Source organism: Salvelinus namaycush, chromosome 23, assembly GCF_016432855.1.
Source record: "Salvelinus namaycush isolate Seneca chromosome 23, SaNama_1.0, whole genome shotgun sequence".
NCBI lineage: Eukaryota > Metazoa > Chordata > Actinopteri > Salmoniformes > Salmonidae > Salvelinus > Salvelinus namaycush.
The window spans coordinates 32140697-32162738 of NC_052329.1; the positions used below are offsets into that span (position 1 = coordinate 32140697).

The 22042-nt window shown below is 43.6% G+C and overlaps 1 protein-coding gene and 1 pseudogene across 4 annotated transcripts; one reads left to right on the forward strand and one right to left on the reverse strand.

Moving 5' to 3' along the window:
• Nucleotides 1-7927: 7927 nt before the first annotated feature.
• LOC120018642 lies at nt 7928-16965 on the reverse strand (annotated as a pseudogene).
• Nucleotides 13615-21243, forward strand: LOC120018323 (kelch-like protein 12). 4 transcript variants are annotated; one of them, XM_038961457.1, is made up of 6 exons: nt 13615-13704; nt 15855-17841; nt 18142-18343; nt 18448-18526; nt 18722-18949; nt 19126-21243. In XM_038961457.1, exons 3-6 carry the CDS (start codon nt 18157-18159, stop codon nt 20600-20602), a joined length of 1971 nt encoding a protein of 656 aa, XP_038817385.1. In that variant the 5' UTR covers nt 13615-13704; nt 15855-17841; nt 18142-18156; the 3' UTR covers nt 20603-21243. The 4 variants fall into 4 exon arrangements, with proteins under 4 accessions (XP_038817385.1, XP_038817386.1, XP_038817384.1 ...); XM_038961458.1 differs by having other exon boundaries at nt 18190-18343; XM_038961456.1 differs by having other exon boundaries at nt 15855-16319; nt 16452-18343.
• The last annotated feature ends 799 nt before the right edge of the window (nt 21244-22042 follow it).

Here is a 22042-nt window from a genome sequence, read left to right on the forward strand (position 1 = left end):
CTCCCTCAGCCTGGTTCTCCTCATTTCGCTCTTTCTCCCTCCCATAGTCTCTCTCTCTTTCCCTCTCTGTAAGAGTGGAAGTGGTTAGTTACTGTACAATTTAAAGCATATTACAGCAAGTTCAACAAAACATGTTTAGGAAGATTTTTATCTTGATTTCCATGTGATTTCCATGTATAATTACCTGACTCTGAAACCAACATAGCATAGCAAAGATATTGCAACAATTAGACTGTTTCTCTCAATTAGTCAGTACGTTTTGATATTCCATATTACTGTGATGATGACACCATTGGCAGGGCTACTTCCAGAGATGGAAGTAGCCCAGAAGGGCTGGTTCATTTGAAGCCCAATGGGCCTTCTAATTTGGGGGTTTTGCGGCAAATTATAATTCAAAGAAAAAAAATGACAGGTGTGTTAGAAATACCCAGACTAATTTCTGATCCCAGTCTGTCCCTGGGTACTTCAGTAGTAAAGTATTAGCTAATAACTGTAGTCAGACTGACCCTCCTGGGCTAGCTCCTGCAGCTCCCTCAGGAGACCCTGGTGCCTGTGGACAGCATCATCTGCACAACACAACACAACACTGGTTGCTCAACACTGACCATGCCCATCTTATCAGACTAGACATAATCATACCCATCTGCCTCAGTGACAGGTGTTGCTGAAATAATGAACAGCATTATAGTCAAATGTAGCAAGATGAAATAAAGGGTATTCCTCACGTACAGTAATCAGTGTCATGATTCCATTGTCATGATAAACTAAATCTCAATGTTGACGCATTACAATTACATTGTGAATATAGTTGAATAAGTGCACTGTGTGGTCTAGTGCATTTGTGCAGCTGAAGGAGATTATGTCAGATAAGAGATAAGATAGGAGTTGTCACCAGTTTTCTGTTTGTCACAGCCAGGATGTGGCACACCGCCGTTACTATTCAGGGAGTCCTGGATACAGTCAGCAACCTGAGGGCACACACACACACACACACACACACACACACACACACACACACACACACACACACACACACACACACACACACACACACACACACACACAATTAGTTAGCAGTGTTATAATACACTCAAAATAAACATCATAGAGATAACACAAATGCTTTGTCTCTGACCTTTCCAACCGGTAGATAGGAGGATAGAGGCAGGCATCCCACTAGAGAGAGAGAGAGAGAGAGAGAGTGAGAGAGAGTAGAGAGGGAGATACAAATGTAGTCTTTCCAAATAATTGTATATTGTGTCTGCTGAATGTTAGTTTTTTTCTCTTGCTTTGTTTGCTCTTTTACATATTGTGTCTATCTCTGATAAGCTACCCAGGAAAGGGCTGACATTAGCCGATATTAATATATGTAGCCTTAGAAATAAGGTTCATGAGGCCTCCCAAGGGGCGCAGCGGTCTAAGGCACTGCATCGCAGTGCTTGAGGCATCACTACAGATCCGGGTTAAATTCTGTGTCTCAGCTAGCCGCGACTGGGAAACCCATGAGGCGGAGCACAATTGGACCAGCGTTGTCTGGGTTAGGGGAGGGTTTGGCCGGCCGGGATGTCCTTGTCTCATCGTGCTCTGTGGCGGGCCGTGCGCATGCCCACTGACACGGTTGCCAACTGTTCTGCCTGCGGTTATGGAACCCCTACCTGTCCCAGACCTGCTGTTTTCAACTCTTAATGATCGGCTATGAAAAGCCAACTGACATTTATTCCTGATTATTATTTGACCATGCTTGTCATTTATGAACATTTTGAACATCTTGGCCATGTTCTGCTATAATCTCCACCCGGCACAGCCAGAAGAGGACTGGCCACCCCTCATAGCCTGGTTCCTCTCTAGGTTTCTTCCTAGGTTTTGGCCTTTCTAGGGAGTTTTTCCTAGCCACCGTGCTTCTACACCTGCATTGCTTGCTGTTTGGAGTTTTAGGCTGGGTTTCTGTACAGCACTTCGAGATATTAGCTGATGTACGAAGGGCTATATAAAATAAACTTGATTTGATTTGTACGGTGTTTCCTCCGACACATTGGTGCGGCTGGCTTCCGTGTTAAGTGAGCAGTGTGTCAAGAAGCAGTGCGGCTTGGCAGGGTTGTGTTTCGGAGGATGCATGGCTCTCGACCTTCGCCTCTCCCGCGTCAATACAGGAGTTGCAGCGATGGGACAAGACTATAACTACCAGTTGGGGAGAAAATGGGGTAAAAAGTTCTAAAAAATGTATAATTAAAAATAAATAAGGTTCATGAAATCAATAACTTGCTAACATCAGATAACATCATACATTAGCCATTTCTGAGACTCAATAAAATAATTCCTTTGATGAAACAGCAGTAACAACATAAAGATATAACATCTATAGAAGAGACAGGAATGCTTATGGGGGAGGTGTTGCTGTATATATTCAGATCCATATCCCTGCAATGCTTAGAGAAGATCTCATGTCAAATGTTATTTAAGTGTTGTGGTTACAGGTTCACCTTCATCTAAAGCTTATTATTTTGGGGTGTTGCTATAGGCCACCAAGTGCTAACAGTCAGTATCTAAATAATGTGTGTGAAATGCTTGATAGTGTATGTGATGTAAACAGAGAGGTCTACTTTCTTGGGGACCTGAATATTGACTGGTTTTCATCAAGCTGTCCACTCAAGAGGAAACTTCTCACTGTAACCAGTGCGTGTAATCTGGTTCAGGTTATTAATCAACCTACCAGGGTGTTTACAAACACTACATGAACAAGATCATCCACATGTATCGATCACATTTTTACAAATACTGTAGAACTTTGTTCTAAAGCTGTATCTGTACCCATTGGATAAAGTGATCAGAATACAGTGGCTATATCCAGGAAAGCCAAAGTTCCAAAAGCTGGGCCTAAAATAGTGTATGAGATCATACAACAAAAAAAAATGATTTTATGCCACATTAAAATGCATAGGCGACCCGTCCATAAGGCTAGCGGAAGCTTTCCCTAAAGTAAATTGAATTAAATAGCCAAAATTATATATCCTTATCAGCAATGCAGAATTAAATAAAAATCATTCAAAATAGGCTACTAATCCAGAAAACATGATTTGGCCACAGAGGATCATTCGCTTCTTTAAAAGAAAGCCGTGGATTGTTTTAAATCACATAGCCCACAGTCCGAAGGTCCTGCAATATGGGCAGTGCGCCCTGCAAATATCAAATAGATGATTGTTGAGTTGCGACTGTCAGTGAAAAGCAGAGAGACCCAGACAGGCATATCGCAATATTGAAAAATACAATCGCGGAAAAACTGTCTGGAAAGCAAATGGCTACCGCTGTAAAGAGATGAGAATGAAAAGACTCCAATCTGTGTTTTAGTGCCACTTTTGTTTGTTTTTGGAGAAGAATTTCCTCCTCCAGGTTTGATGAACATCATATTGTATTTGTGTCTCCCCTTTTCGTAGGCCGATTATATGGATCAGACAACATCGTTTTTATTGATCTGTTTGTCAGTGTCAGCAGAGTAGGCGGCCCTGTAATTTTTGTAGTATAAAAAAAGGCATGCGCGCACTTGGGTGTCCCGTACCGTAAGAAATGTAATCTTCTTTGACCCCTGGTGGCCCGTAATAAATTGGTCCTGAACATCTCTAAAACAAAGAGCATCGTATTTGGTACAAATCATTCCCTAAATTGTAGACCTGTCACGACTTCCGCCGAAGTCGGTCCCTCTCCTTGTTCGGACAATGTTCGGCGGTCGACGTCACCGACCTTCTAGCCATCACTGATCCATTTTTCGTTTTCCATTGGTTTTGTCTTGTCTTCCTTCACACCTGGTTCCTGTCCCATCAATTACATGTTGTGTATTTAACCCTCTGTTTCACCTCATGTCCTTGTCGGAGATTGTTTGATTGTATGTTATGTGCAAGTTATGTTCTGATGTGCGGTGGGTTTTGTACCCACTTTTATTATTTTGTATATTTTGGTTTTCGGAGGTTTGTGAGCACGTATTAAACAACTCGAACTTATACCAAGTTCGTTCTCCTGCGCCTGACTTCCCTGCCACCAACACGCACCCATTACAAGACCTCAGCTGAATCTGGTAATAAATGGTGTGGCTTTTGAACAAGTTGAGGAGATTACATTACTTTGTGTTACCTTAGATTGTAAACGATCATGGTAAAAACATATAGATTAAATGGTTGTAAAGATGAGGAGAGATCTGTCCGTAATAAAGAAATGTGCTGCTTTTTTGACACCACACCCACAAAGCAAGTCCTGCAGGCTCTAGTTTTATCTTATCTTGATTATTGTCCAGTCATATGGTCGAGTACTGCAAAGAAAAACCTAGTTAAGCTGCAGCTGGTCCAGAACAGAGCGGCACGTTTTGCTCTTCATTGTAATGAGGGCTGATATAAATACTATGCATGACAGTCTCTCTTGGCTAAGAGTCGAGGAAAGACTGACTGCATCACTTCTTGTTTTTATAAGAAACATTCATGTGTTGGAAATTCCAAATTGTTTGCATAGTCAACTTACACACAGCACTGACATACACACTTACCCCACCAGACATGCCACCAGGGGTCTTTTCACTGTCCCCAGGTCCAGAACAATTTCAAGAAAACAGTATTATATATTATCTATGCATAGTCACTTTACCCCTACCTACATGTACATATTACCTCGACTAACCTGTACCACCGCACATTGACTTGGTACCGGTACCCCCTGTATGTAGCCTCGTTAAAGTTATTTTATTGTTGCTCTTATTTTTTTATTTTAGTTTATTTTGTAAATAATTTTCTTAACTCTTATTTTTCTTAACTGCATTGTTGGTTAAGGGCTTGTAAGTAAGCATTTCACGGTAAGGTCTACCTGTTGTATTCGGCGCATGTGACAAAAAACATTTGATTTGATTTGATTTTTATTATACAGAGCCATGAGTGCATGGAACTCCCTTCCATCTCATATAGCGCAAGTGGACAGCAAACCTGGTTTCAACTAACAATTAAAGCAACACCTCCCGGCACAACGCCTCTACCCCATGTGACCTACTTGTGTTTATGTACTGACATGTATGTGTAACTAATAGATGCACACACACACACTACATGCTCATGTTTTTAAATGTATGTAAATTGTAAAGTATTGTAATGTCTGTGATGTCTTTTTCGTTAAGTGTCGAACCCCAGTAAAATGAACTGTCGCCATTGGCGTCGGCTATTGGGGATCCTAATAAATCAAATCAAAAACACATAGTGAGGTGATTGAACACTGCCAGGAAAGAAAAGGAAAGTAATTGAATTGTTCGGCCTAAAAGTAGCAGGGTCTATTTTTAAGGCCAAGACAGTCACATGCCAAGCAACTAACAGGACAGGATCTTATAATCCTCCCTCAACAAGGAAGTGGAAATGTCCATGTTATTAGTTTACAGCCTCACATGGCATCCAATGAATTTTACACAAGCGCTAAACGACTCTGAGTCATATCCCCTGACATATCTCATTAAGGTTATTGATAATGGAGGTCAATGGTAGGCCTTAATTCAAAGGCACGTGCGAACAACAGGGGCTTGTAGGTTGCGTGGGAGAGAGAGCGTGTTATGCTTCCTCCTAAACTGGGACACAGGTCCTTTAAAGCTGCAATCCCATGTTGATTGGCTTGGCAGACCTCCCTTCACCCTCTTTATTCACAAGGCAATTGGCAAGGAGACTGGAATCTGTCTGTATGTTCACACACACATGCACATTGGTGATTGTAACGCCTCTAAACATTTCACGATACACAGACCATTACCCTTAAGCTCAGTTATATTTTTACACAACACTGTTATATAATAGATGTATAGCCTACCCTCCCTTTCTCAAAACATTACATCGGTACATATTTACTCCCAAAACACTCCCTGAAAGGCCCTGACACCGATACAAAACTGCTCACATCAAACCATGGTGACGGGGTCAATGTTTGCATATTCAAGCAAGACATGGTTGTAACACCACGCGCATTATTAATAGGTTTAACAGTTACAGGAGCGTACGTGCCCTGCTTTCATCACGTCTTGCACGACAACATAATTTCCTTTTAGGTTGGGTGATGTAGAAATACCCGTAATTTATGATGTAATTCTTACATAAGGCTATTTCCAATACACATGTATTCAATAGCAATCAATATGTAGTCACAATACCTGGGGAAAATGTATAGCTAACGGACAGATTTTGTGACGGACTGGATAAGGTGCGCTCTAAACAAATTATGTAACAAGTCTATCTTGATCCTAAATCTTAAAAGCTAAGATATATTCTATCAATTGACCTTTTTGTACTTTTCTCCTCTTGGTTTAATTCCAATATCCCCTCCGTTTTATTTATAGGCTATATTATAAAAAATGGAAACATCCTCCAAATAACATAAACATTCCGCTTAACTGCAATCAATAGCCTACAATCACACGTTTTGGCTAATGTCCCAAGCAAAGCTATAACTAAAAAGGCTGTTAGAACAGCCAGGCTATGGATTCGGCTAACGTAAGCGTTATCTAACACTGGATACGCTCATACATTGATGGATCAGCAGCCTCACAAATGAAACCCTGATTTTACTTACCTCCACTTAAGGTCCAAAACAACGCCGTGAAAATAAAAACTCCCATAGGATCTGAATATAGAGGCCTTACAGAGAAGGAAATAACCTTGAAATAATACCGCGACCTTATTCTCAAGTCGAGCGAGCAAGGACCCGCTAAAGAGCTGATAGGCGCGTATGCTTGGCTCGAAGGGCCAGGTAATGCAGGAGAACAGGTCGGGAGAATGATGCCCCGTCAACGCGTAACAACTAACGCGGAGATAACGAGAGGATTGCTCGCTCCAAGCTGAGTTGACCACATCTGACCGGAGGTAACGCCAATTCCCTGCTGTTCAATATCATGCCTCAGCAGCAGGTTTGTATTAAAACACATAACCCGCCATGCTGTATGCATGCATGCTTTATGTAAAGTGGGGGAACGGAGATTACATTTTTTTATTTGACAAGTAGTGTACATTTCCATAATGTGTTATTATAGGAGTGTCTAGCACAATTAATTACACATTTAGAGTTGATGACAAGTAATGCCCAGTCTAATGGGCACAGCATTTTGTCCACATCTTTGCCTGTGTTTCCTGGCTATTGGATGGGGCACATTATACATCTGGGCTTCATTACCAATTCTATTCTAATCCATTTCCCAGCATTAAGGATAGGAACACAGTCATTACAGCTCTGTTTGGTGCCTCTTCACCCAGTAATTCCAATGTGCTAGTACTTCGAGGCAGTGGGCGTGAAGGACCCTGTGATCTCACTCCTGAACGATTAGCCTCTGACAGAGCAATCTGTTCAGCCACAGGCTCAGCACTGCACCTATGTGGGGCATAAACAGCGGCCCAATGAATGAAACCACATCTGAAAAACTTATTTGCCGTATGTTATGTTTATATGTTGTTTCTGAGTATATAATAAGGACAACAAAGTCAAGGTATTGGAGTGGCCATCACAAAGCCCTGACCTCAATCCTATAGAACATTTTGTGGGCAGAACTGAAAAAGCGTGTGCGAGCAAGGAGGCCTACAAACCTGACTCAGTTATACCAGCTCTGTCAGGAGGAAATGGGCCAAAATTCACCCAATTTATTGTGGGAAGCTTGTGGAAGGCTACCTGAAACGTTTGACCCAAGTTAAACAATTTAAAGGCAATGCTACCAAATACTAATTGAGTATGTAAACTTCTGACCCACTGGGAATGTGATGAAAGAAATAAAAGCTGAAATAAATCATTCTCTCTGCCATTATTCTGACATTTCACATTCTTAAAATGAAGTGGTGATCCTAACTGACCTAAAACAGGGAATTTTTACGAGGATTAAATGTCAGGAATTATGAAAAACTGAGTTTAAATGTATTTTGCTAAGGTGTATGTAGACTTCCCACTTCAACTGTAGATGGAAAGGCTTCAGTTGTTCTCCTGATGTAAGTGTGTTGGTGCATGATGTCATCTGGGCTTTGGGACAGGGCGGGGCATGCGATTGGGCTGGTTTGGCCCCATGTATTTCAAAAGGAGTGTATTTTGGCTTTTCAATCACCTCCATCCCCGGATAGGGCTGCGAGGCACAAGGCACACACATTGTCCCTTCCTGAAAATGGACATGTGAGTGAGATATAGAGAGTAACAAAGATACATTCCATGTTATCAGAGACACTTCTTTTCATGATGGGTGAATGTATTCATCAAAGTATTGGGAATACAGTAGGTGTTCTATCTTACCTTGGTCTGATGAGTCTCCAGTATAGCAATGATAGTATAAGGAATAGCACACGCAGTGGCATTCACCTGGAGTAGGACGCAAAGAATGGTGGTTATTATAACCTTCAAACGCTTAGAAAATGTTTAATCTCTTCTTGTGCAATCTATTACAGAAATACTGAATCTCACAACATAAATAATGTACTGGCCCCTTCCTGGTCTCACCGTATGAGCGTAGTGTAGTCTACCATCCTCCCGCTCATATAGGATATTTAGGCGTCTGCTTTGGTAGTCTGTACAGTTAGACCCGCTGGAGATCTAAGGCAAGCCAATGGAGAAACAAAAACATCAAGCCTGGATGACAAAAACGACACGAGTGCTTTGAGAGCAAAAATGGGAAATGATTTTCAAACAAAAACAACATCCATCCAGGATATGATTAACCAATCATAGTAGTGCCATCATGCCCACCTCGCCATAGCTGTCCCGTCCCTGGCATCCACGCCTCAATGTCGTACTTCCTGTGTGCTGGACGACCTAGCTCCTGAGTGGGCATGTTCAGTACTCTATAGGTAGAGAGAATGCAGGGATTACAGGAACACTCTTGCTAGGGGTTTAATGAGTAAAATCAATACTGTGTGGGAGTACTTGCACAAACAGCCTAAACAACTAAATATGAACACTACCATTCAAAAGTTTGGGGTCACTTAGAAATGTCCTTGTTTTTGAAAGAAAATCATTTTTTTGTCAATTAAAATGACATCAAATTGATAAAAAATACAGTGTAGGCATTGTTAATGTTGTAAATGACTATTGTAGCTGGAAACGGCAGATTGTTAATGGAATATCTACATAGGCGTACGGAGAGTTGCAAAGAAAAAGTCATATCTCAGACTGGCCAATAAAAAGAAAAGATTAAGATAGGCAAAAGAACACAGACACTGGACAGAGGAACTCTGCCTAGAAGGCCAGCATCCCGGAGTCACCTCTTCACTGTTGACGTCGAGACTGGTGTTTTGCAGCTACTATTTAATGAAGCTGCCAGTTGAGGACTTGTGAGGCGTCTGTTTCTCAAACTAGACACTCTAATGTACTTGTCCTCTTGCTCAGTTGTGCCCCGGGGCCTCCCACTCCTCTTTCTATTCTGGTTAGAGACAGTTTGCGCTGTTCTGTGAAGGGAGTAGTACACAGCATTGTACAAGATCTTCAGTTTCTTGGCAATTTCTCGCATGGAATAGCCTTCATTTCTCAGAACAAGAATAGACTGACGAGTTTCAGAAGGAAGGTCTTTGTTTCTGGCCATTTTGAGCCTGTAATCGAACCCACAAATGCTGATGCTCCAGATACTCAACTAGTCTAAAGAAGGCCAGTTTTATTGCTTCTTTAATCAGAACAACAGTTTTCAGCTGTGCTAACATAATTGCAAAAGGGTTTTCTAATCATCAATTAGCCTTTTAAAATGATAAACTTGGATTAGCTAACACAACATGCCATTGGAACACAGGAGTGATGGTTGCTGATAATGGGTCTCTGTACGCCTATGTAGATATTCCATAAAAAATCTGCCGTTTCCAGCTACAACAGTCATTTACAACATTAACAATGTCTACACTGTATTTCTGATCAATTTGATGTCATTTTAAAATCAACAAAAAAAATTGCTTTTCTTTCAAAAACAAGGACATTTCTAAGTGACCCCAAACGTTTGAATGGTAGTGTAAATGTAAATATATGGCTATGGTGTGTAAAAATGTCAAAATACACTGTACAGTGCAACTCAAAGCATACGCTATGCATCTATCCAGCAGCATTGAGTGTGTGCAGAGAGCCAGAGAGGAGCACTGACCTATAGTGGAGCTCCAGGGAGGAGATCTCCTTCTGCAGGGACAGGAACTCCTCCAGCATCTATCTGAGAGCTCTCCTCCACAGTCTCATCCGCAGTCACACCAAACATCTCCACCTGGACAGACACACAAGCAGAGGATGAGGACACAAGGATACTTTAACACCACTCATCAAATATGGCGGACGACTTGGTCCTTGGTTGATTCTAAAAGATTTGGCTTTGTTTCCCGTTACCTTGTTGAAGTGATGTACTATGTAAAGGCCCCAAGTCTCTCTGCCTGTGTCCGTCTCAGCCCTGTAACATGTGCTACTGCACACAGACATACAATGGAAAAATCTGACCATTCATCTCTAATAAAAACACATATACACTTGTATGTTACACTGGGTTGTCAGCAAATCAAACCTATTACACAGAAAGTGCCTCACCTGACAGGAAGGTCCTTCCAGTTAACAGCATGGTCCATAAAATAACCTAGAAGAGAAAAGAAAACTTTGTTGATACAGCGACAACTGCACACTAGTATATCACTACTAGTCATTCTGGTTTTTCCATGGCCTGTCCATTCCCACCCACACAGATGACCTCACCCCATGACCTCCCCATCGCAGCCTAACTCATGGCCTCACCTGCTACGCCCACCTCCCCCGTGCCAGCCAGGTTGAGGTCAGGGAAGCAGGCAGGGTCCAGAGAGTACACCTGAGACCTGTGGGCATGAGGCTGCATTTCACAACCCTCCTGTTTGTATGAGAGAGGAAGATTGAGAGAGAGCCAGAGAAGGAAAGAGAAAAAGAAAGAGAGAACGTGTCAGTTTGGAGAAATGTTACTTGTGAAATCTGGCTCACTACTAGGTACACACATCTCTGACTGCTTCACTCTCTTTTTCCAGTTTGAATATTGTTATGCATGCATGTCTGCCGTGCATACTGTAGTGTAAATGAAGGATAGAGTCAGATACTCACAAATACAGCCCCATTCAGCATGTCTGGCACAACCATTGGTATAAACCCCTGAGAGAGATGGAAAAAAATGATTTGCTTTCAAAGTAGGGAGACATTTATTTATTCATCACTGCTACAGTTGTTATGATGTATATAGTGCTATTTCAATTTGTTGTTTTTTTATTACCATTTTCATTATTTTATTTCACATAGTCCTGCATGTTGGAGCTCAGCGCAACTAAGATGTTCTCTGTACCCTGCAATCACACCTGCAACCCTGTACATGTGAGTATTAAAAACACTCTGAATCTGAAATGATAATCACACATTTTGCAGATATATTCAGCCACATTCTCCCTAATAACACAGTCGAACAGAAGGTATCTTACACACCCGCCGCTGCAGTGTTTCCAAGGCGAAGTTCTATAAAGCAGACTGGAGTCTGGCCCCCGCTTCCCTTAGATAGTATGACCTGAGACATGGGCAAGATGCCTGCAGAGAGAAGATCAGCGTAAACCACATGAGATGGTGTAATGGGAATATTCAAGGTGCAGGTTGATGGTCACTAAGATTGCAGCTGAATGTTATGAATTACTTGATAATGATTGATGACCCTAGGCTGGAGGTACAGGGACAGAGGACACTGATTATTATTGTATTGTGTGAAACAGTGTGATTCTGTAGCGGTTGTCACTGCCTTTTGTTTTCACTTCATACAAGCCTCTCAGGCTGGTGTATACAGAACAGTTACAGTATCTACTTATTAGGTTATAAGGACCTTCTCAGAGCAGGCCAGTAAGACATTTTCTCTGCTTCTGTGCTGGAGGTGTCTCCCTGTTCCAACTGGTAATAAACCGGATAGATTGACTTTACCAACAACTGCTCTCATTTTTGTTCACCTGGAAATTATAGAGGGTGAGTCGGTAACTAAGATTTCAAAAAAGATAAGACGATCGAGGGGAAATGAGAAACAAAATATTGTTAATCTTTGAATCTAACTAAGACCCTGGCGACCTGCTGTAGAAATGTTTTATTCTAGACATAGAAAGAACTCAAACAATATTAAGCACCCGGTTACTAATGACAAGCCCAAGGCTACATATTGTTAACAACAACACCAGAGGATAACGCTGGTGAGCCCCTGTTTGGCTGCACTGTTGATGAGGTTTATTTATGTGTTTACCTGTAGGACTTTGGCAAGAACACTGGGACTGGAGGATCATCTGATGAGAATAAACAGAGAGAGGGGGTATGTTGTGTGTGTGAAGAAGAAAATTAGATATAAAGAGAAACGTCTGGAGAGAAAAAAAAGACGGTAAACAGTGAGGAGAGCGAGTAAGCAGAGTGACATGAAGAGCCAGGGATATGGAGAGTTACAGGAGAAAGAGAACGAAAGCCAGAGAGCAGACCAGTGTGTCTCACCTCTGTCTGATAAGACCAAGCTCCTCCCCGATCTCTAGGTGTCCCCTGGGTTTGAAGTCAAAACGCTGATGAAAAAGGTCAGGGACAACTGCATATCAAATATTGCCCTACTGTGGACGTCTATGAGATCATGAGGACAGCATGTAATTGTATTGTTCTGCCTCCTCACTACTCCCGCCAGGCTCTAATCTCCAATTGGCTGAAAGAGGGAGATGGGAAGTTTGAAGATGAAACCGGCGTTCCAAACTATTGACTTTACCAGGTATTCAAAAATGTCTCCCTATAGTTAAAGGTCTATACGCATAGGTCTCTCTCAGAATGATTCTCTAACATCGAGGTGTGTGGTGTTGGGCAGCCTCAGGGCTCAGCCATAGTGTTCTCCGGGGTAAAGCTGGCTCAGCCGGTAGCGGATCTCCCGACCGTCCTTCGTAGCCTCGTTGAACTCAGGAATCTGAAGAAGATAAGGGTTTACTTACTCCACAAGGGTATTCTTTCTATTCAGCCTTGATGTTAAATGAAAATACCATAAGGTCACAGCAGGCAAGACAGAACATACAGTACATTAGCTAGGGCTTTCTTGTTATTCTGATCCTGTGAAGAGAAGGAAAATGTTGATCACAATAATCCCACAAAATAATATCTCATCATAACATGAAAACAATGTTTCGAAGCACCGTTATTGGCATCATTGTCAATATATCAACTGACCACAAGAGCCCGAACTCTGTGACTTATCACTTTCTTCTGCTCCTCCAGCTGTGAGACTTCCTCACGCACCACCTCAAGTTGCTGCCAGACACACACTTACATCAGAAACACACCACTGACGTAGGCCTATAGAGACCAGGCAATGTGCTTGATACAAATGCAGTAGCCTACACCGCCACATCCAGGGAGGCTGTATTCTAGGGTGACCAGACGTCCTCGTTTTCCGGGGACAGTCCCCAGCTGGTACTGTCCCCGGACATGTCCCCGTTTTTAACTGTGCGTTAAAAACAGATCCCAAAGTGAAATATTTTACTTGGCAAGAAAGACCGGGCAGCAGAGCCTACCGGTTGACGTCTCAATCACTTTGTGCTGGTTTTGTCCAGCAGAGGGCGCTGCTCGCTATAGCAGCTTCATTCACTCTTCTTCTACTAACTACTTGCTCGCGATAGTTTTAGAGAAAACTGCTGTGGAAAACTCGGCCAGAAGCTAGCAAGTATCAAGTGAATCCACAACATCACCAGAAATGTATTTTCAAGCCAGGTAAATTACAATCGTTTGAGATACTAGCTAGTGATGTAATGTCACAATTTATTATATAGATAGATGATCTGCTCTATAAGGTTTTAAATAGGTTATGCTAGCTAACGTTAGCTATGTAGACCAAGTTATCTAGCTAAGTTAGCTAGCTACTGTTGTGGTAGCTAGGTTAAAAAAGGTTCACATGTAAACATGCAGTGGACGGGCTATTTTTAAAATATGATTATATTAAATGAATGTACAATTAATTCTGAGAATATTTTTGTAGATTACAATTTTAATGGTTTGGCATTATAATAAGTAGTGTGAAAATATATTTAGAAATGTTCATGGATAACATTAGTAGTGGAGAGGAAGGAGAGGCAGAAGACTGGATAGGAAGAATAGTGAAGGAGACAGAGGAGGAAAGGTAAAGATATGGTTACAAGAGCCTGCCAATTTATTATTCCAAACAATGTTTTTGAGATAAAATACAAAAATGAGGCAAGCAATGGGAATCTGTTAACAAAAGTATTTTATCTAATAGTATGCTATTTATTAATACAGATTGGAGAGGAAGGAGAAGGAAAAAATTAAGGGAGTAAAAAGAGTGAAGCAAGGAGAGTGTAGAAGAGTGAGGTGGAAAGGTGAAGAGAAGGAAAGGAAGACGAGGAGGAGAAAGATTGGAGGAGAGTAAGAAGAGTGACACAAGGAGAGTGAAGAAGAACAGACAGAGGAGATACAATGACTCTTTCCAAGAAATGGAAATGCACTTTTAATGAAAAACATGAGAGAATTTCCATTTATACGCTCAGGTCAAGACGATAGAATTGTTCACTGCACCCTTTGTAATTCCTCTCTTTCAATTGGCAGCCGGGGAAGAACGGCAGTGGTAGAACATCAGTAGACGAAAAAGCATAAAGCCTCTCTGATTGGCCGTGTTGGCCCTCTGTCACCACATTCTTCAAGAAGGTAGAGCCTTCCCAAGAAGAATATGGTTTAGCTGTGCAGGAGGGTGTCTTTGCATACCACACTATGTGACCCAATCATAGTTACAGATCTATGGACTGCACAGCACAACTGACACGGAAGCTTTGTGAGCCAAAGTTTACATGTGCTAGAACAAAATGTGACACCATAGTGAGTAACGTGTTTGCAAAATGTGCTAGGACAAAATGTGACGCCATAGTGAGTAACGTGTTAGCACCATGGGCAACTACTTTGGTAACACAGGACCTACACCAGGTTGAATTTGTGTCCCTGGCCATTGATGCGTCCAATCATGGACATGTAAAGCTGCTGCCTATAGTAGTCAGATATGTAAGATATATGATGGCAGCACATCTATGGAAACAAAACTGCTTAATTTTGTTGAATTGAATGGAGAAAATTGCAGCTGAGGTCCTGGTGGTCATCCAAAAATGTAACCTGGAAACATTCTCTGCCGACAACAAATACCAACTTTGGAGGACTGAATAGGCTGGGGAGGGTCAATGTCCATACCAAAGTTAAAAACGCTCTGCAGCGTGAGGTGATTGGCTTAGGTTGTCCTGCCCACATCATTCATAACATGGCCAGAACATCTTTGGATATGATGTTGAGTACCCGCTCACAAAGATATTTGGATATGTTCATATTTTCACCGTCAGAGTAGAAAGACTGAAGGGCTTTTGTGAGTTTGTTGGCCAGGAGTACCATAACATTTTAGTACACAGCCATGTTCGCTGGATGTCCATGCTCCCTGCTCTAGAAAGAGTGCTGAAAATGTATGTGCCATTGAAATCCTTTTTTATTTCTGAAGACAAAAGCCCTGTTGTCCTGTGAACAATGTTCGAAGATCCACTGACTGAACTTTGGCTGGCCTTTGTCCATGGAAACTTGACCGTATTCAGTGACACGATCAAGATGCTTGGAGGCCAGGACCACTGTGCTGTGGAGTCCGCTGCAATTCTGAGAAACGTTGAAGCAAAATTCACTGCAAGTGAACTTCATTCCAACTTCATTCCAGTTTTGGTCAGAGGACTTCTGAGAGAGCTAGAGGAAAATGGAGCCATGTCTAAAGAGAGCTTTCTCAAAACATCACAATCATTCTTCACTATAGCTGTGAACTACTTGCAAGCATGGGGAAAGCACACAGATAATCTAAAAGATTTACATTGTCTCCTTTTAAAAAGGCAAACTCTGTGTGAAGAGATCCAGAAGGCAGCAGGCACACTGCAGGAAAAATGCCCCACTGTGACCATCAATGAGGATGCATTGTGTGACGAGGTTACTGGCCTGAAAGAGTTCCTAAAGGGGGATCGCTTGAAGAATGGAAAACATCTGAGACACCGCTTAGTCAGAGATGGAGCATGGTGGTTACCCACTTCAAAGAGAATGACATCCCACACACTAACCTGGCTAGATTAGTGTCTGTTGTCATTTACTTCCAGGTAAGCACTGCACCAGTCGAGAGAGTGTTCTCCCAAATGAATGATCTATGGACAGCAGTAAGAAATAGGTTCACTGTTCCTACCATCAAGGCCATGCTTATTGTGAAGACGAACTTCAACCTCCCCTGCCAGGAGTTCATGGAGAAGCTGGCCAAAGACAGAGCAATCCTGAAGAAAATACCTTCTTCTGAGAAATATACAGATTAGGTTGGTATAAGTATATTATGTAGTTACCAATCTCATCAGCATCTTATTTCTTTATTATGTTAAGTATTTCACATATACTATTGTCTGTTTTTTCAATTTTGCTCATGTTCTCTTCTGCTCTTATTCTACCAGGACCACTGAATGGCTGTTCAGATCGGACAGTTCTGTCTTGTCTGTAGTGTTTCTGTAATATAGTTGTTTTCTCTATCACAGTGTGCCTGTTAGACTAAATACATGAAACCGGAATTGTCCCCCATTATATTTCATAGATAATAACATTGGATATTTTAATTATATATTGACCTGCCGAACTGGAAATGTCCCCGGTTTTCATTTTAGAAATCTGGTCACCTTACTGTATTCGTAAGAATGTATTTCAAGGCAACTGACAGACAGAGCATATGAAAGCACAGAGGCAATCTCTCTTGCACATCAAAGACACTTCAATGACTTGATGGTCAAGAGAGCATGCAAAGCGCATGTAACTAGGCTACATCTACAGTATTCAACATGGTGAGATGAGATATACAGAAACGCTTACAATCTCCCTGACATCTGCTCCCCGTAGATCCCCTTTCCGAGTCTCCACATTGGCAATGATTTTGTCAGTCTTCTCGCGGACATGTTCGTACAGACTACTGCGCATCTCATGTGTGGAGCGGCAGGGGGTAAATACTTTCGTTCCCTGCCCCTGCCTTGTAAAGCGTTTTGAAACCGGTTTTAAGACGTTCTATGTGCAAAGCCGGGTAACCATGCCAATGCAAGTCGCCATGTTTCAATGCGGAAGTAGGTTGGTAAATAGAGGCGGAACTAAATAAGACAACCAATGAAATGACGGGACCTGAAAATTATATGAGCAAAATCTGTAACAAATGTAATGTTTAGAAAGTAGAAAACAAAATATCGCTTAAATTTGCTTTAGTTATAAAATAAGGCGCACAAATGAGTCCAAAACAAAACGTCACATCCGTGCACCGGTTCAAAGGCTAACCAATGAGACTAGCGGAACTATTGCATTGCGGTAATGCAGTTGGGACAGGGGGAAAAGTGAATTGTGCGGCCGACAATAGTCAGGCAGGTCCTGGGGCAATACAACCAGTTTTTCATATTTTTAACAACTGTAATGCGTTTGAGATGTTTGTATTTCTTGCCATTTTTTACTGATTCCCCGGATAAGACAGAAAGGGGTGCTTTGGCGGATGTTTTTTTAGAGAGCTGCATTCAGCAGTTGCTAACTAACGTTAGCTAGCCGCCGCCAGGCGGTCTGTTGTTATAGCCTGCATGGTGGTTTTGAGAACCATGAGCCGTGCTGCACCCCACACTGGAGGCCGTACTCACCCAGACCAGGACAGGCGGATCGGAGGTTGGGACACACGGAATGCAACTGTCAGCTTTCCTTATTGACTGACTACAGACAATCGGGCTTAAAGGTGAAGCTACCAACTGTCTGGCCCCTGGTCACATCCACACTATCGGAGCCCAGGACAGGAGAACGAAGTAGGGTAGTCTCCCTTGAATCAAGGTAAAGTCATTTTGTGTCACTATTCCTGAATGTACCCTGTTGATTTTCTCAATAAGAGACAATAAGAGAGAGGACTAGGGAATGCTGCCTTTGAGAGCTTTGCAAGACATTCATTCAGCCTGTAGCTTAGTGTTGGATACGATTCATAAAGGGCTTTGAAGTTTAGCTTGACCATGATCCTCTAATTACTCTTAAATAGATTACTAACATCTATCTACATCAAATCATAATTATAACTGGCCACCATCTTGTGTATCTGGCTCCTTGAGACAGAAATAATGTTTTTTGTTGTTGTTAAAGGTTCCTGATATTCCTATGTATATTATGTCGACGCTTGACTATCTTCAGATGAGTGCAGTCCGTGGAGGAACGATCACCTGGCGGCCACAGCCCTGGCAGGACGGGGACGGTGGGGGCGGGGAGCCCCTCTCGGACAGCGACTCCGAAGAAGAGGACTTTCCCGACGACAGCACCACTCCTTTAGGAGACTACGTCACACATGGTCCGGTGGAATGGGAACATCCAAATGAATGCATCACTCATGTGCTGCCTATATCATATAAGTCTCTTTCTATCTCCTCACTCTTTACTTCTTATCTCCGTCAGGGTTGAAGCAGCTACTGGATGCTCAGCAGTTGTGTGACGTCACTCTGTTAGTGGAGGGGAAGAGGTTTATGTGTCACAGGTAGGGTCAATGATCTAATCTCAATTCTAGTTTACTACAGACATCCAGACATTCCTTTGTGTGTAGCAACATGCACTATGTGACACATACTCAGATGCCTGCTGCCGTTTCAGTACTCCAGTGTCCTGCAGTTCATTGTAGTCACACCCTATCTCACCCTTATGTGAATGACGTTGTGCTTCTGCCTCTCTTCAGAATCCTCTTGGCAGCCGTCAGCCCGTATTTCCGTGCCATGTTCACTAGCCCGTTGGTGGAGTCCCGTCTCACTGAGATCCGATTGGAGGAGGTGACGCCGTCAGTCATGGAGACTGTCATCCAGTTCGTCTACACTGGGGAGGCAGGGCTCTGCTTGGACACGGCCGAAGACCTGTTTGTGGCGGCCAATCGGCTTCAAGTGATGCCCCTGCAGGATCTGTGCTCCAGGTAACTATATAGTCAGTGCTGCCTGACACAGATACGTTGTCTTTTCCCCGGTCCAGAATGCTGCTGATACTCTTAAGCCGGTGCAGTTCAGTAACTGACACAGAGTTTTGATAGAATTTTTAAAAGCCATCTTTTATTGTCTGGTTTTCCATCCTCAAACATCTGTGTGTCTGTAGGTTCCTGTTTGAACACCTGTCTGTGGACAACTGCCTGGGCATGTACTCTCTGGCCCGCTCCCACCACGACCAGCTGCTCCTGAGGGCCTCTCTGAGGCTGGTGGCCCAGCACTTCCCCCGCGTGGCCCGCCAAAAGGACTTCCTTCTGCTGGACCCAGGCACCCTGGGCAGCCTGCTGGGATCTGACCGCCTGGGCGTAGACTCTGAGGCAGAGGTGTACGACGCTGCGCGCCGCTGGGCCGAGCACCAGCCCCTGGACCGTTACAGCCACATGCCGGCCCTGCTCCACCACCTCCGCCCCGGCTTGCTGTCCCTGGAGGAGAGCCGGCGGCTGAGCCAGGAGCTGGGCCCTGCGGCAGCCGGGGAGGGCCTGGGAGGCCCACTGAGGCCCCGGGAAGGCATGTTCGAGAAGAAGATCGTGTGTGTGGACCTGAAGCCGCGGGATGACGAGTTGTTGAACGAGAGGGACTTCACTGTGGACTGCTTCGACCCACGTACAGGGAAATGGGAGAAGCTGGCTGCCCTGGGCTCTCTGCTGTGCCCAGGTTGCACGGCCATCGGGGGGCGGCTGTTCGTAGCGGGGGGCATCCTGCGGGGGGGCACGGTGTCCACGGAGGTTCATGAGTATGACTCTGTGTTGGATCGCTGGCAGGAGCGGTCGCCCATGGTGCAGCCCCGAGCCATGCTGGGTCTGCTGGGCTGTGGGGAGTCACTCTACGCCCTGGGGGGCTGCAACAGAGGAGCCATGCTGGACTCCTGTGAGATCATGGACCTGGCCTCTCTCCAGTGGGGCCCCGGGCCCCGTCTGCCCCTGCCGCTGCGCTCCTTTGCCTGTGCCACCCTGCGCGGCCGCATTTACCTTTTGGGCGGCACCACGCTGGAGCAGAACCGGGCTGTGGTGCACGCTGGCGTGCTAATCTACCACACCCTGACTGACTCATGGACCCGTGTGGGACTGGACTCTGGCGCCACCTGCCTGGCTGGAGGGGTGGCGGTGCGGGGAGGGGTCTGTGCCATCGGAGGCTACATGAGGGACGCCACAAAGTTTATAGATGGAAACTATACCCATCTGGAACCTCTCGACGCCACGGGGCGGGTGCTGTTCTTCAGGGAGGGCCGGGGCTCAGGAGTGGAGCGGGAGGTGACGGGGGCGGTGGTGGCAGAGAGGAGCGGGGGGAGCGACCGAGCCCCTAGTCCGGTGGTTTTCCCAGGGCTGCCGAGGCGGATCGCTGCCGGGGGCGTGGCCAGGTGGAAACGCAGGATATACGTGCTGGGCGGGGAGAACGGCTCCCGTTTCTATGACAGTGTGTACTGTTGGAAGCCTGGCTGGCGCAGCTGGGTCCAGAGACGGGAGAAACTACCCGGAGACACGGGGGGAGTCAGCCAGTTCGGCTGTACCACCCTCAAGTTCCCCAAGAAACACATCCTGTCCCGACTGAGACTGGCTCGGGAGGACCACAATCCTGATGATGACTAGCCACAGCAGGACTAATGAGCTATGGCTAAGACCAGCATTCATGGGGTTTCGATAATGAAATTAAATGTAATTAACTTTTAACACTTGAGACAGTGGGGGGAAGGGACTCACATCTGAATGTAACCACCGTATGCCACAAAAACGCTCAAGTCCTTCTCAAAAATGATTTGAATGTATTTAAATGGTTTGAAACTTGTCTGCCTGTTGAACACACATCCTCAGCCTTTGCCAATTTATAGGCTATGCAGCCGTTAAATTCCTATGTTGTGAATGACTGGCTGTGAATGTTTGGCAGGGCTTACATTTGTTTATTGAAATTTGATGAGGCGTTTTCATTTTTTATTTCTGCCTTTTCTATCCCAAACTTTCTGAAATTCACCAAAGGATCCCACTCATGTAACTTTAATCTTTCACTATCCAGTGATTCCAGGGCCATGTTTATTAGGCACCAAACAGAAGAAAATTAGCTGAAACGGGGAAGGACCACCTACCTGGACTTGTCCAATAACCTATACATTCATTTTTGGTTTGCATTGCAACATTTCTGATTGAGAGGGGGTCAAATACTTATTTCCCTCATTAAAATGCAAATCAATTAATAACATTTTTTACATGTGTTTTTCTGGATTTGTTTGTTATTCTGTCTCTCACTGTTCAAATAAACCTACCATTAAAATTATAGACTGATCATTTCTTTGTCAGTGGGCAAACGTACAAAATCAGCAGGGGATCAAATACTTTTCCCCCTCACTGTAACAACAAGGGATACCCCCCAATACCTCATAAGAAAAACATCACCTCACTGATGTAATCTGATTTATGTTTTTGAACTGAAAGACAAATTGATAATTTGATGACAGTTATTCTATCAAATGATTAAAGGACATATTTGCTTAAGATTTTTGGCATTATTCTCCTGTTTTACAATGTTCCTCTGGGCTACGACAACAGGTCTGTTTGTCGTTCTGTCATTTTGTGTATGTTACTAAAAGAGAAGAAATCATTAACCCGAGTCACATTTAGAATGGACGGTCTTGTAGTCACTCATGCACACATCTCGTACTCTCGCTCAACACATTTACAGCAGGGTCTTTGTAGTGGTGGGGGTGAAGCCTTTGGTCAGAGACTGATATGACAGCGGATGTAGTCTTTGTTCTTGCTTTAGGCACATTTTGGGTCACGGTAAACCAAATGTTAACACCTGTAACAATTGAATTAAGTTACCAATATAACAATTTTCACATGGAAGAGAAAATCAAGTTTGTTCGACATGTTACGATAGAAGGTTGGACTGAACTAACAGAGTTTTTTATTTATTTACTAGAACTAAACCATGTGTGTAAGTGAAGAGGCTATGCGTTAATTATTACTGTCATTAATAAACTCCTGAGTCAGTCTCTTTTTCTGGCGACCAAAGGTCTTACTGACCATCCACTCTGA

Coding starts and splice junctions, on each gene's coding strand:
- LOC120018323 (XM_038961457.1), top strand. CDS start 18,157: ATGTATATTATGTCGACGCTTGACTATCTTCAGATGAGTGCAGTCCGT. Junction 18,344..18,447: donor AGGAGACTACGTCACACATG/GTCCGGTGGAAT, acceptor TATCTCCGTCAG/GGTTGAAGCAGCTACTGGAT. Junction 18,950..19,125: donor CTGCAGGATCTGTGCTCCAG/GTAACTATATAG, acceptor GTGTGTCTGTAG/GTTCCTGTTTGAACACCTGT.